Consider the following 15,190-nt stretch of genomic DNA (forward strand, 5'->3'; position numbering starts at 1 on the left):
CTGGCATGACAGCCCCGGACCACCAAACCCACGCCCAGGAACATGAGACCTGTTTGTAACAGTGAAGTATACAGTAAGCAAGAGAGATGACAAGCCCCTCTACAGCAATAACAGCTTCATCAGCGTAAAATATCGCCTTAGATGCAATGGTGTCCAAGGCTTAACTTAGCATCCTCCGGCTGGTTGATGGTGAGGTTTTAGAGTTTTTTTATTTAATCTTTTTCTTCAGACAGTGGAGCCACTTGTGTCTCCCCATGCCTTTCTGAGATATACAGATCTTCACAAGACATAACTGTCTGCAGCTCCCAGAAGGCAATTAAACAAGAAGTAAGAACAGACACTGACAACATGTGAGAGAGGTGGGTGTGGCGGTTGTAATAAATGACCCGTCTAGACCTATATTTACTAGCCTGCCACTAACCTTGGTCTGGAGCTCATAATATTACACATTAGATATTGGAAAACCACTAAAATAAAGTGAAAATCTTGCAAAGCCTAAAATTCCGAAAATATGAATTTCCAGAGCAGCCTGTCATGATCTTCGTTAGTGTTCACTTTAAACACACCGTGTCTTCTCGTAATGTCATAAGCCAGCTGAGGAAACCTTAATTTGTCAGCTGCCATGAGTTATGTTAACAGAAACTGACCTCAATTAAGAGTGACTTGCATTTAAAAAGTGTCTATTTCAGATTTAAGGATTTAGACCAGGGGAGAGGCCTTAATGGAATGCTGACAGAGGGCCAGTTGGAGAGGTAATACATTTCCTGCAAAATGCCAGGGGATACCACATAAATAAGGCTGTGTTATTCCTGACAGAAACTCTCTATGAAGCTGTGCGGTGATCTATGACTGAGTGACCTGGTTAAAGAGCAGCAGAAACAGCTGACAGCTTGATCAAGATTACCTCTCTCTAAAGTGGTATAGATCAAGTCTTTAGCTTTCTCGCCAATCCCAGGGGTGATGGTATGAAATGGGGATGGTATTGCTCAACAAAGACGAGCAGATGAGCATCAGCGACATTAGTGTACTGATATTGTCCTGGTGCATAGATGAAAAGTTGACAGACATCAAAGTGCTGATAAAATCAAACACATGTATGTTATAGTTGATGGGATGTATCAGAATTAATATACATTAGCTTTGAGCCATCATTATAAAATGACTATGAATGTATTCTGTCCTGAAGGGAAATTTGTTTTATATTTCCATCATCTTTCTCAGCAAATCTAATGTTATTTATTGTTACTCAGTAGGTCAATCTATATATATTTGGCTGGTAAAAGTGTATCTTTATGGTTGCAGGTATTAATTAGTGATATTCTAGTATCATTAGTGTAATTTAGTGCTCGATAGATTAATGGCACAGTGGCATTTATCTATGAAACATTATATCTTTATGTTAAATTGCAATAAAAGAACCTGTATATTCTGAGGATATGGCTGTCCAAATCTAAAGGGGGGATGGGGGTGTAGTTGACATCCATTAAGGAAATCCTTTATTGGCACATAAAAATGAGAGGCAATATTTAGCCTTACTTGCCTTTGGCAACCTAACCCCATAGCCAAACATTAAAAGGAGGACTCTTAGGGGAAATACCAAACCATGTCAGCAGTGAAGAAATATTTTTTCAGGAATTAAATCCACAATTCAACATCACCATCAAAACATGTCAAAGTGTTTCATAATCTGCCTAAATTATTTAATTATGCAGACTGAGATCATTGTCGGGAACGTTGCAGAGATGTTATTGTTCCACTACATCCATTTCCTGGCCTAAAACAAAGCATTTCCTCTCTACATCCAATGTAGTATATTCAATAACTAATTATGGTAATTCATTACGTCTCCAATTAGCAGAGAGGGTTTATTGCTGCACTATACTGTAAAGAGCAGGATTTATGTCGGCTTTGAATGTCACCCAGAGGACAGAGGACTGGCTCATCACTCAAGAGGAACAAAACAGAGAGACAGGAGCAAGGAAAAAATAGAGGGAAGAGGGAGAGAAAGATACAGTGAGTTATTGGTTAATGAACGCATTTTCTTCCCCATTTTCAACGCAACCTTGAGAAAACCTTGACAAGGTCCCTTTGTCTGCAGCACACCAAAAAGGAGTCTGTTACCCCCCAATAGATAAAACTGTGGGGTAACTTTGGCATTTTAGTGAGGAGACTGTAAAAAGATATGTACAGTATGTACTGTATGTAACCTCGGTGGGATATGGCCAGAAAACACCACATCGCCTGCTGTCAAACGGCCCCTCAGAGGGCGATAAGCATCCCCGCTATCCGTGTGGGTGGCTGTCTTATTAGTGCACCTCAGCCGTTTCACTCAGGCACGCAGCACAGCCAACCATCTGCCATGCTGTGATCTTCTGCCCAGCAAAGTCTCTCAGGTGCCATAAAAAGAAACCCAGTGTCCCTTTGAAGCTCAGCACAAAAGTGCTGACCAGATGAATAAACTCATTTTTAAAAATAAATGCATTTTCATTCATGCAGGAGGCTGTGCACACGTAATTACTGTGTTGGCTGTTTTTAATATTGACAATCGCCTGATTTGAGCTACACAGCACATTACAGGAGGCATGTAATGTTAATTTAGTCATCAACATCATTTCAAGATTGTTCCCCAAGGCGAAAAAAAAACTGGCACTTGGTATTTCTGCCTTGAGCATCTCCGTAGCAAAGATCTATGACCTTTAAAGAGACTCTATTGCCACCTTGTGGCTTAATTAGCAGGTTATATAATAAAAAATGCTCTGGTACAACAGATTTGTTTGAATTTTTATTCATAACGCCAGTTGCAAATACCAAATTTCCCAAAACCAGAACATGAAATGGTGGGAAAAAAATGTAATTTGCATAGAAAATAAATACAAAGAAGCAGTGCAAAGTGTGGATATATTAAAAAAAATCCTCTTAAACATGTTTTTAGTCATATGAAAATATTTGTATCCATCAGTCTCAGACAGTGGATATGGGAGGAAATGTTCCTGAAAAATGAAACAAAAAAATAAGAGTTAAAATATAGTGGATTTATTCCAGGTGTGTATTTTGACATGGTAGTTTTGAACTCAGCAACCAAGTGTAACAAAATAAAACAGCTACTTACGTGGGTGCATTTATAAAGCATACAGCTCCATCAGGTAGTCTTTGGGGACGATTCCTATATTTCCATCCCTCTCTCCGATCCACCAGCCAAAGTTCTGGTACTCCTGGAAACAAGAGAAGCAAAACCATGAAGAGAGATGAGAGTGGGTTCAAAAACAAAAAAAAACAAAACACAAAAGACACAACTGACAGAAAAACAATCAACTATTTTATTGTTGTTAAAGTATTTTTCCTTCCCTGTTTTATATCATTGTATCTATTTAGATTTTGAACTTTTGGTCAGACAAAAGAAGCAATATAAAGATGTCACCTTAAATTTTGGGGAATTTTGTTGGGCATTTTTCATTATTTTTCATGTTTCATGCACAAACTGAATGTTTTCTGGAATTTTTTGAGTGTTTTCTGACAAAACAGGTAATTTGATGACATCACCTTTGGCTTTGGTAAATTGTGATGGGCAGTTTTGTCATTTTAAAAATTAAATCCTTGGACAGGACATCTAAGAAACCCCACCAGAACAAATGACATGTTTCTTGCCACCATTATCTGTTATCTATTCACAAAAAACTCCACTGTTTTCCTTTCACTCCAAAACAACGCCTACGTCCCATCAACAACTTTACATTTTCTGTTCTCTGTCCTGTTTGTCGGTTTTGAGACTGCACACACTTTCCTCCAGTCCACACAAAACCCTCAGTGTGTGCAGAGCACATCACATATAAATCTGTCACAGCGTGACAAGTAATAGCTCCAAATGGCTGTCAGCATGCTGAGATGTGAGGAGGACACTGCGAGGAGAGATCTGAGACAAGAGGAGAATACCCCTCTCTCTCTCTTTGACCAAGAGCCCGACCTCACATCAAAGTCTTCCCGGGACATGAATCAACACTGGAGAGTACGCTTTGCCAAGGCTGAAGCAAGCGGAACCTGCACAATGTTTCAAACCAAAAATCAGGGACAAGGAGAGACCACATCTGTGTCCAGTTATTCCCAGGAGAGAGTAATGGATGTGATCACATGGTAGTACTAGAAACAGGAAGATCACAATAACAATAGTAATAGCTAACATTGACAGTCATCTGCTGATGGGTCATTTATCATGTCAGGCAAAAATGGTCAAAGAAAAGTTAACTTGGCCTATTTTCCCCATCACAACTCTATAGTCAGACGACGTTATGAATACAGTAAAAAGTAATTAGTGTGGCTGAGTTATTACCAGCAAATTAAACTTTATATGCACATCACTGCAAGAAACAAACAGAAAATGTCATATCCATTTCATTAATGTATCACATAATGAAAATGACATTTCGTCACAAGCCCCTGGGGGATAATGTAGCAGACTGACATGAGGTGTGTGTAAGAGGGTGCGAGACCGAGTGTGTGCACACATTATGACTTCCTGCAGCTAGTCTTTGAAAACAGCAACACCTCATTGTGCAGTTCTGGCTGACAAATAAGTCAAGCTTGAGTGAGTGCGGGACACAACATGAGAACACGCATACGGACCTGCAGAAGACTAATGACGCCACACACTGTGACCACACACACATTAACGCACAATAGTCTAAGCTGGCTAATACCACTGCCCCGTAATTTTACTACATGTAGTTCTACAAACTGAAACGCTCCACAGCTGATACATCAGTTTACGAGCACAAATCGCAACACAAGTGATAAGGTGAAAAGATCTGCGGGCTCAATAACGACAGTGACAGCAGCGGCATTATGTTTAGACAGTGTTTACACTTTATCAACCCATCAAGCCACTTAAGTTAAGTGAGATGATACATTTCTCGATTAGTTTTATGTGCTGTTACTGTGGGGAGGGGGGGGGGGACAACACACTCCCTCGCCCTCACTCAGGCCCCTATAATCTACACCCAGGCCTGACTGGGGGGTCTTGCAGCTGTAACACTACAGCTATTTCTGGGCTGTGGAATGGGGGAGGGATGCAAGGAAGATGGAGAAAGGAGAATGGGGGAGGAAGGAGTCGGCTGTCCCTTAAGCTGCAGCTGGCTGCTGCAGTCCAGACAGGTTTTATGGTCATTGCCCTCGCAGCAGGCCACAACCCCCAACACCAAGGTTTCAGCTAATGGCACTCCTAGTCTGAGTGAAAGGGCAACTTGATTCTTGGTCCTTTTCCACGCACGAAGAGAGAGTAATAAACAGGCATTTGGCCAATGAGCATTGATAGGTCTGTCTGCTTTGTGCATTTGGTTCTTAACACTAGTGCTGATTCATTTAATCAGTTGGTTAATTAACAGAAAATTGACAATTTTGATGAGTCTTCATTCAAGTCATTTATCTAACAAAAATGCCAAACATTTACAGGTTCCAGCTCTGAAAATTTAAGGATTTGCTGCTTTTCTCTGTTTTATATCATTGTAAACTGAATATCTTTGTATTTTGGACACACTGGGAAATTTGGCCATTTTTCACATTTTAAAAGGCAAAACAATTAATCAATCAGTTGGAAAAATAATCCACTTTAATTAATCATTTAACAAAAATAATCATTAGTTGCATATAATATATCAATATATATAATCATAAAGTGTCATGATAATTAATAATAATAAATGAGAACCAAATGTTTCTCGGTGTATCTTAATTAATAAATGGAATATTTTTATTTGAAACATTTTCTTTGTGTAATTTTGGATAATGGACTGCACATACAGCATCTGACTGTCAGAGTATGTTTTTAAATCTTCATGGCTTTTGGGCACCACTAGATGGCAGGCTTGAATTTAAAAAAGGACCTGGCCAGTTGACAACAGTATGCCTCAATTGACTGCATGCTCCATAGAAACTAAAGGAAATATAGCCAACCTAGATGGTGCACATTTCACAAGTTTTTTTAAACAGAAACCACAGGGTCGACACGCATCTGTAAAAGTATTAAATTCCTTGACTTATTTGCTGTGCGATGTTCAAAAACAAGCTTGTTAAACGTATCACAACAAAATCCAATTCTGTGTTCATATGATCCAGTTGAGCACAAAAGGGCTCCTGTGTGGTTACATAATTAAGGTAAAGAACGGCCTCTCAGTTCTCCACACCTGGCACCCACGCCTAGCCGACAAGCCTCGGAAATTGTGCGTCCACTACACGTCCTCACCTGCTCTGAATAGAGTGGCAGACTGAGCTTTGGGTTTCCTGAGAACACACATTCCTATTTGGCGAGGTGAGAGAGACGTCTGAGAGGTGTGTGGGCTGAGGGCTGCTTGCTGCCTGGCATGGCAGCAGCGGCAGCGTGCTGAAACAGTCCAGATGGAAGTGATGGAATGGTGCTGTGCGCCAGCTAAGTCCAGCCTCCGCCAACAGCACTAAAACAGTTTCCGTTGTGACACAACTAATCCCCATCACAGTGCCAGAGCTATCGAGCCCAGTCGGCCTCTTACCATCAGCCGTCCACCTCCAGGCGGTGGGCCAGGCGCTGCCAGTAAAGGATGTGAACAGCCAGTTCCTCTAAGGGCCTAACTCACTTTAGGTGGTCTAGGACCAGCAGAACCTCTATCAAATTCTTGCACTGCAGCTGAGTTTGTGCTAAATCTGGCTTTAACATGCATCATGAAAACACTCCGCTTGGGACAAATCAATATTTTACATCTGACCAGGAGGGTTTCCCCAACCATACCTTGCTCAGGATGTAGATGGCGTCTCCACGTTTGAAAGACAGTTCGTCCGGGTGGTCTCCTGAACAGTCCCATAAGCCCTGGTAGAAGTTCTGGTAGTCTGTGCTCTTGTCAACTGGATGGAAAAAAGGGGAACATACTGTATGTGATGACAGATTAGGTGCTCTATTTTCTACTGGCAGTAACTGCTTTAAAGTTCCCCTCCACTCAAAAATGTGTTTTGCTTAATGTCACTTTACTTGAATGTTGCTTCACCCTGCACAACGATGTATGTCCAGAGTCTGACACTAGAACACTGTTTTCACATCCATCTGCTGAAAAAGAGAGTTTCTCTGTGCTCACCTTAAATCTGAGTTTAATCCTGGTCCAGTACACAATATACACAAGTGTGAAGTGGAAACTTGAAGCCTCCAGTGCACATACACTGAGAATGGACTTTTCAGTGAACATCTTGTGTCTTGTAGTTAAACTTATGAAAATAAAAATATTTGCATATTCATGGATTCTGGATTTTTCAAAAAAGTAAAAGGAGAAGATGCAATTTTAAGAATTGTTAACTGGACTTTTTTGTTGAAAAACCATATCAGACACAGATTATTAGTCCAAGCAGAGTATTTTTACACGTCTTAAAACATGTCTGGAGGAGATCTTAAAGTCTTGGGTACACTGCAGTGATTGTTAGTATGCAGCAGAACCAACAGGAGGCAGTGGAGAGCCTAAAGCAGAATAGGCAGCACCATGTGCAGAGGCAGAAGAGGCAACACAATAACTAACTCCACATCCAACAAGTCAATACTACATCATAATTCAGAGCAGGTTTTCAGTATGTAGTATGTTCACACTGGAAAAAGTGACAAAATGAAGTATACTCAAAAGACACTAAAAATCACAACTTTTGTGAGTGTGTGTGTATTTTTTTAGTTTCAGATGGTCACTCTTCCTCTACAATGCAGTGTGCAAAGGAGATGGACGAGCTAGCTGGAAAATAATAAAACAAATTGTGTAGATGGAGGTGAAGCAGCTCCAGGAACACAACAGAAAACAATGAAATAACTATTTTTAAAAAACATTTTACTATTTCTTTGTTAAGTTTAATTTGCAGTGCCATGTTAAAGTCACAGTTTGAGTGCCTTTGCACTAATGTTTCCACCCCTCAGCCAAGTTATTGATCTGAAGTTGGCGCACACAAGCTCATGAAGCTTGTTGTTTTGTTCCACCCTCAATGGAATGGCTTGTTAATGTTTCAGGTATTTTCAGACAGATACACTAGAGAGATAAATCATTTCTAGCATAGTATTTTTGCACCACAGCAAGAGCCACAACACGTCACATATTGTAAAAAGGAAGTTGGCTAACCAGCTGAAGTATTTCCAGCATTGTGTTAACTTTCAGTTGTGCATGCTCACAGAAACTTCCTCTGTAAATATCACTTCTTCTTCCCTGTGGCTTATATGGTTGAGTCTGCTCAAACGCAACCATAAAAACATGTGACAGAAGAGCCATTTGTTGATTACAGCACCCTGTCCTCTGTATCTGTGTTAAGTTAGTACACACAAACTAAATATACTGCTCACATCAATACAGGCTTGATATATAGATCTACAGTAAACTTCAGGGCTCTGTACCTGCAACAGGAGGAGCAGGTTTGCTCATTGGCTCCACCTTCGGAGGAGGCTTCACTGGAGTGGGCATGTCGTCCTCTGCAGAAACAAGACAATATTGACAGATGAGTGTATGAATTAAAGATTATGGTTCTTCTGTCCAGTAAGTGGACAGCGAGAAATGCAATGACTGAAAACAAACTCTTTGAATTAACGAAACAAAGAGATACATGCAATTTGTGACAGTAGAGATTGTCAAAGTAATAAAATGTGTTTGGATCAGACCTGGGAGCTCTTCATAGATGTCTTCGTCGATCGCCTCAGGCTCAGCTGTGTCAGCCATCGGTCCAACATCATCATACATTTCCTGGTCCTCCTCTTCTTCTTCTGGGATGTTGCCTGTCATATCTACAAACAGAGAAACATGTTAACACACAATAAATGTTGATTTGTGCAGCCACACGCAGAGTATTCAGTGATGATATTTAGACAATCTCGTTTTTATTCAGATTTTCGTTCATCAAGAAACAAATGCGGGTGTGACTGACACTATAGAGCATAATAATGTGTTCTTATGATTGAAACAGTCCAAACCTCTCAAAACAAAGTCTATCTCTTTCACCCATTCCTCCGCCTCTCTCACTGATGACGCACAAAACTGTGATGAAAGAGGAGAGAAATGAAAACTGCAGTCAGTGCAACATGCAGTTATTCATATATTAATTAACATAAACAAATAATACTGCATTTATGCATAGCAAAATGTTCCGCATGGAGGAGTCTGGATGTTAGAAACACTCATTTAGACTCCTTAAATATGCGTGTCAGGTTGAGCCATTGCAAAGGCAGTAGTGTAAAGGCAGCAGTGTCAAATGAATGAATGGGTTTTAAAAATAAAGATTTAATGAAGTGCATGTCTCAAGTCCACATTTGTTTTTCAATTTTGGAGGTACATTTAGAACAGCGATGACTCTTGAACCATCGCAGAGTCGAGCATACCTGATACACTCGCTTGTCTGGAGCCGAAATTTCAAAGCAGCAGTCCTTCTTCGAGTCTTTCCGTAAGGTGTTGTTCATTTTGACATTGTACCCAGCGACACTGAACTCGCCCTTCTGCTGCTTGTCTGTTTACAGGAAATGAAAACACCATCATTAGTGGTTCAGACACAACAACTACAGCAGCAGCAGCAGCAGCGTCACTGTCAAAATCCTGAGGAGCAAAAAGCAAAATCCCATGTAAAGTTTTCCTCTCGCAGCATGTAATTCATTCAGGCTGCAAACATGGGACAAAAAAAAAAGAAGAGGGGAATTATAAGAGTACCTCTCTCACTGCCGTAATAGTAGAAGATATGATGGCTCAGAGCGCACCATCTCTTCTGCCACTCTGTGCCAAAAAAGCTGTGATCTGTGGAGGGAAAACCAACAGGAATCTTAGCAATGATTTATGGAAAGACATTAAAATGTGTATCACATGTCTTGTGTGGGCTACAGCCTTTTTCAGGGCTTTATGTGCTTTAATGTACATAGTAAAATGTTTGGGTTATAATGAGGGTTGTTTTGTATCATGTGATGCACAAATAGCCTTTGAAAGTGAAAAATTTGCATCCATTCATTTTTTGGGAAGTAGTTCTGTTGTGTATTTTACTAGCAGAGCACGCACCCTTTCTGCGTTTCTCCAAGTATCCTGCCTTAAAGACGGATGTCAGGTCCTGAGCTGCCACAGGTGGAGACTGCTGGGCACCTGGAAAAAGAGTTAAGGGAATCCAACAGAGTGAGCTCTAGTAATCTATATGAACCCATCTTCATTCAAACTACAGTTGAGTCCTTTAAAAGTGTTTTTAATATATCAAAGTTATATTTGTTTTTAAATTGTTAAACATAAGCAGATGGCTTTCTGACTATGGGGTTGATGGATGTTAAAATAAATAGTAAAAGCCATGAACTGAGCACTGTTTTGCCTCCCAATAGGGGAGATTCCCCCTCGCACTGTGCAACTTCAATGCAAATGTTCAACTACTGTGTCAAAGTTGCTTTGTGTGAAAGAGCCGCCATAAAACTGGCAGCTGCTTTCAGCCCATAAACCCCAGACCCCTAATCACCATTTCACAAGGATTTCCCTGATACTCTATTTTAAAAAAGTAAATACAAAATCTCGCATACGTTGCCATGGAGGAGCATCAGGGTTAAAGCTACTGTATATTGGGGGATGTGTTTTCTCAAATCTAAAGCCATGGCAGTAATTTTCAGTCCCCAGACTGTGGCTGAGAGCAATAAAACATGCTCTTGCTGTCAAACGGGTGGGGTGAAAGAGGTGGTGGGAGTAGCAGTTATGCCCCCAAATTGCTTCCCAAGTATGTTGCCAAGTTACAGTTGGAATGTCTCCCTCATTGTGCCACTCAAAGTCACTTTCTCCACAGAGCAGACTCCAAGATTTGTGTATTTTCATGCCAAGAGGCAATTTTCAATACTTCACATCCACAGCTTGTTAGCTTGTTAGTAAGTCAATTTGGACATCAAAACTAAGTGCTTGTGGCTTACCTTCAAAAGCCTCTTCATCCTTGTCTGTGCGCTCCGAAAGCAGCGACCCACTGTCATTGTTGCTGTCAACCTCTTCCTCATCATCTGAGTCATCTCCACCTACTGGAGTAAACAGACGGTGCTGTGTAGTAATGGTGACCTACATGTTATTGTGTAATACAGTGGTTCCCAACTCGCTGCGCTTGTGATAAAGTTCTTGTGATTACAGAACGCATGTCTAAGTCATGCCATTTGAAGTGATTTCGCTTTCTTGTACTTTTTGGACACATTTTGAAAGGCCGAAGAGTTAAAATTATACAGTATTTCACAACAAAGAGCAAAGATTAGAAAAACAAGCAACATTATGAGAAAAATCTGAACGCTTTAAAACTTTGTGTAGCAGAATTTTTTTTTTAACTGATAATCATCTTTTGACCACATAGATTCTTCTAGGGACCCCTTGTGTGAGTCCCGACCCCTAGGTTGGGAACCACTGTTGTAACCCATTTAAACTCAGTATTATTAAACAACAAGTAGGACTAACTCACTTTTGTCCTTGAAATCGTGCGGGAAACTGTTGTGGAGAGAGTAAATGGATGTTAACAACGTTCACATTTCTGCACCAACAGCAAACAACATTAAGAGACATTTCTGTAACACTGTTCTGCATAACGTAGGCCTACAGTACATGCTGACATACCCCAACTTGACCTCTTTAATCCGTTTGATGAAGGCTTCCCTCCTCTCTTTTGCCTTCTTGCTCAAATTTTCCCCTTTCAAGCCATCGTTGAGGAAAGTTTCTAGATCTAAACAAAAAAACAGCAGGTAAAACACTCATATAACCTGATATCACAGTAGTTTTGGGTGTGTTGTTTGGCAGTCATTCGGCCCAGAACTGCTTCTGGAGATCAACTTGCATTTCAAAGTACAACAACACGCACAAAATTACACTTTTTACGTTAAAACTGCGCATTGTTTGATTAGCTTTCTAAGCAGCTTTTTTGTATGGAATACCAGCACCAGGGTGTGTACAGGTGAGATAAGACGGAGTTAAGGTGCATCTAACAAAAGCAAAGCTCTGTCATCCATATTGAGTCTGCGCTTCCTCTTTCTCAAAGCGGTCTTTTAAAAACTGGACTTTGTCATACAAGCCGTAAAGGACCACGGGAAAGAAGCCCACGCGGACATATAAACAATGCATGTATATTTTACCTGAAATGAGCGTCGTTATCTCCTCAGGAATGGCGCGCATTGTACGCTTGTGTTTTGTGACAGCGATGGACCGTCCGGCTGGGGAAACTTCTCATGACACGGAAGCAGCAGTGGGCTCACTCTCTCTCTTTCTCACACACACACTCACACACTCACACACACGGAAGTTATTTATTACTGACCACACAGTTCCGCTGCACAAACATTCAAATCGGCTTGTTGTTCAACATCCACACCGACGTTTATTGGTCTATCAGCGATATTTTTTGACTGACTGGTTGATGCTTTAATGGAGCAACGGCTCGTTACAGACTAATAAAGTCACAGCATAATGCCATCATCATATTTTTTTGATTGATTCCAGGTAATATTTCTCTGGCACGTATAAGTTTACAAGCTGTGAGTGACTTCTTGGACACATTGTCTTTTTTTTAACAATGCTGCAAGCACTTCCACTTTATGAATATGTCAAGATTGTAAATCAATATAGAGATTATTAATAGCTCAAGAGGGCAATTGTATAAAACTGTTATGTAGGTTTCTGGAGCCTGTGTGCATGTGTGTAGGCTGCTTCTGCTGAACTGGTTTATCTTCAAGTCACGTTTAATTTATTTCCAGCATCATGTGTATCTCATTTGTGAGACTGTGCCAATAGAAAACACATTTATCCACACACTAACACACCAACATGCAAGAGTGAGGGGATAAAGAAAAAAAAACCTGACTTCAAGTCACTACAGCAGCTTGTGGTCATATTGTTTATAAAGGTGTCAGTCATTCATTACTCATCTTTTGACAAGCAGTATCACCCAATCCAGGTTAAAAGACTATGCCTTTGAACTGTAAAGCCTGTTGTTGTGAAGAAATGAGACAGAGGTGTCAGTGCAGCTGTAGAGGTGCTGCAAAGAGCTTCAGCTTCAGCTGCAGGTGGTAAACTGTGTGCTGCCAGGCACACAAACTCTCTCCAGAAAGGCTTTATTCACTTCAGTTTGAGTCCAGCAGCTTTGTAAAGAAAGTAACATCCATACAATAGCTATTCTGGTCTTTCTCATTTAACCTAAGAAGAGAGAAAATGATATTTGATACAACATGACCTGCAGTGAAGCATTTTTCATTGAACTTTGCTTTGTATCTTTAATCATACTGAGAAAAGAAGCTCCAAGCCACCTAAATCTTGAGGTCATTGTCATGTGACATGCAATTTCAGTCTTCTCTTCTTAATGCGAACTCAAACCTCAGATCATGTTCTCCACAGGTTGCATATTCTGATGTCACATCCTGTTCAGAGTTATCTGAGTAGCCAATAAATTCTTGAGCCGCAAACCCTCTGTGGTCATTCAAAACCTGACCCCCTCCTGACCTGGCAGTAGTTCCTCCCAGTTTGGAGAGGAGAGGAGAGCCAGCTTGACCTTCGACCCGTGCGTCTCTCTCACTCTCTCTCTCTCTCTCTCCCTCTGTGTGTGTGTGTGTGTGTGTGCATGAAGGGAGGTATCTACTGGCACACTGTTGTATCTAGTTTCCAATAAAGCTTCACCTACTTTCTTGTCATCTCACAAACTCCTCCCTTCCCCTTTTATCACCCTCATTACAGGTTTGTAATCCAACCATCGCATGTTGTCCAAACTGCTCAAACTCACCAAAGTCATTTAAATAACCAAACATTATGCATAACATTTATAATCAAATGAATACCAGAGTTGAGATGTTTTTGGAGATGCCTGTGAAAGTAGGAAATGAGGTGAGGAGCTTTATTTTGTGCTCATAAAGTGAAATAAAGTGCACTTGTGTATGGAAACTCAAATGTTTGTTTTGTTTTTTTACATAATAAACATGTGTTTGTTGTTGTTCTGGCCTGTAGACATTGGACATATTGACACTGTGAGATTTTAACATTTAGCTGAGCTCAGTGGCCTCAGCACCAAACCAAAGCTAAATGCCTCCCAGAGCTTTCTGGAAACTTCGTTCTTCTTTTCAAACTACACACAATTAACCATCACTTTATGACATATCTCAGCAGGAATGGCAGTTCACCAACTCACCTCACTTTTTATTATTACCACGCGGGTCTGATAAAAACCACTAAGTCCTGAGAGCAGCACGATGATCACAGAGATGCAGAGCCTATAAATAAATCCTTTCACCTTTGTTCAGAATAATTGATCAGTGTGACTGTTAATCTTGTAAGTCGTGGAATAATGTATGGCTGTAGCTATTCATCAAACCCTTTCCCTAACAGTATTGTGGAAAAAAATATATTGTGGCAAACGCATCCAGCCGAGTTTCAACTGGTCCGTGAGAGAAAATTCCTTTAGCAATAAATGAGATAGAGAGCAGGGGCAAACTCACTTAGGTCCAAATTAAAATAATTTTACACAGTTGCCAATTACTATAAAAAGGGAATGAATAAAAAATCCATATTTGGCTACATCTGAGTAATGTATTTTTATTATTAGAATAAACCAATTAGATTATAATTTATGCCAATTTGGAAAAAAAACAAATCTTACGTCGACTCCTTTGAGCTAATTCTAAAATAAATTGTAAATCATAAAAAAAAGTTTGGAAAACCACAATGGCGCAATAAGGCGCGAGTCTTAATTCAAAGAGATTGTATTACATTGCGGATCAGGCTATAAACCAGCACCCTCAGTGCTGGGAGCTTTATAGGCAATAAAATTTAATTAGAGAGCCAAGAAAAGTCATAGCTTTTGGCCTGGACTCCTACAGGCAAATCTCACTGCGAATTTTCTTTTTTTGGGTTTAAACATTGAGAAGTGATGAATATCCGGAATCCCTCCTGTTCTGATAAGAAAGTGATAGTCTATGTCAGCAACATCTTCACTTTAAATCTCGTGTATTTGCTTTGCGTTCAATGCATCCATTTGGCGCTTTATTCCAGGGGAGTTTTCGGTATAATTAACAGTAGCTAATGTCTTTCTTAATCCTATAAGAACATGTCAACCTTCATTTTCTAAATAGGCTATCCTGTGGCTTTTATATTGAACAGCTTATATTTCCCAATTTTAAATACTGGGACTATTCAGCTTCATACATAATTCATTATTTTTCTTATGGTCAGAGTTCTAAAAACATATTTTTATGTTTTAAAGT

At 40.2% G+C, this 15,190-nt stretch overlaps 1 protein-coding gene across 2 annotated transcripts; it reads right to left on the bottom strand.

Annotated features, from left to right (window-relative positions):
• Positions 1-2,769: 2,769 nt before the first annotated feature.
• skap2 (src kinase associated phosphoprotein 2) lies at positions 2,770-12,291 on the bottom strand. 2 transcript variants are annotated; one of them, XM_042424221.1, is made up of 13 exons: positions 12,080-12,291; positions 11,568-11,673; positions 11,416-11,441; positions 10,889-10,987; positions 10,011-10,091; positions 9,672-9,755; positions 9,350-9,474; positions 8,945-9,008; positions 8,636-8,758; positions 8,375-8,449; positions 6,752-6,864; positions 3,110-3,212; positions 2,770-2,990 (listed from the first exon to the last, which is right to left on the bottom strand). In XM_042424221.1, the coding sequence occupies exons 1-12, from the start codon at positions 12,117-12,119 to the stop codon at positions 3,120-3,122; spliced, it is 1,029 nt and encodes a 342-aa protein (XP_042280155.1). In that variant the 5' UTR covers positions 12,120-12,291; the 3' UTR covers positions 2,770-2,990; positions 3,110-3,119. The 2 variants fall into 2 exon arrangements, with proteins under 2 accessions (XP_042280155.1, XP_042280154.1); XM_042424220.1 differs by having other exon boundaries at positions 10,889-10,990; positions 12,080-12,280.
• Positions 12,292-15,190: the final 2,899 nt, after the last annotated feature.

This window comes from Thunnus maccoyii, chromosome 10 (assembly GCF_910596095.1).
Source record: "Thunnus maccoyii chromosome 10, fThuMac1.1, whole genome shotgun sequence".
Lineage (NCBI taxonomy): Eukaryota > Metazoa > Chordata > Actinopteri > Scombriformes > Scombridae > Thunnus > Thunnus maccoyii.

Bases quoted from the DNA above. Each gene is read 5' to 3' on its own strand.
- skap2 (XM_042424220.1), bottom strand. From the start codon at position 12,119: ATGCGCGCCATTCCTGAGGAGATAACGACGCTCATTTCAG. The intron at 8,450-8,635 runs GTCTGATCCAAA...TTGTTTCTGCAG, and splicing joins CATCTATGAAGAGCTCCCAG to AGGACGACATGCCCACTCCA. The intron at 3,213-6,751 runs GTATGGTTGGGG...TCTTGTTTCCAG, and splicing joins CCATCTACATCCTGAGCAAG to GAGTACCAGAACTTTGGCTG.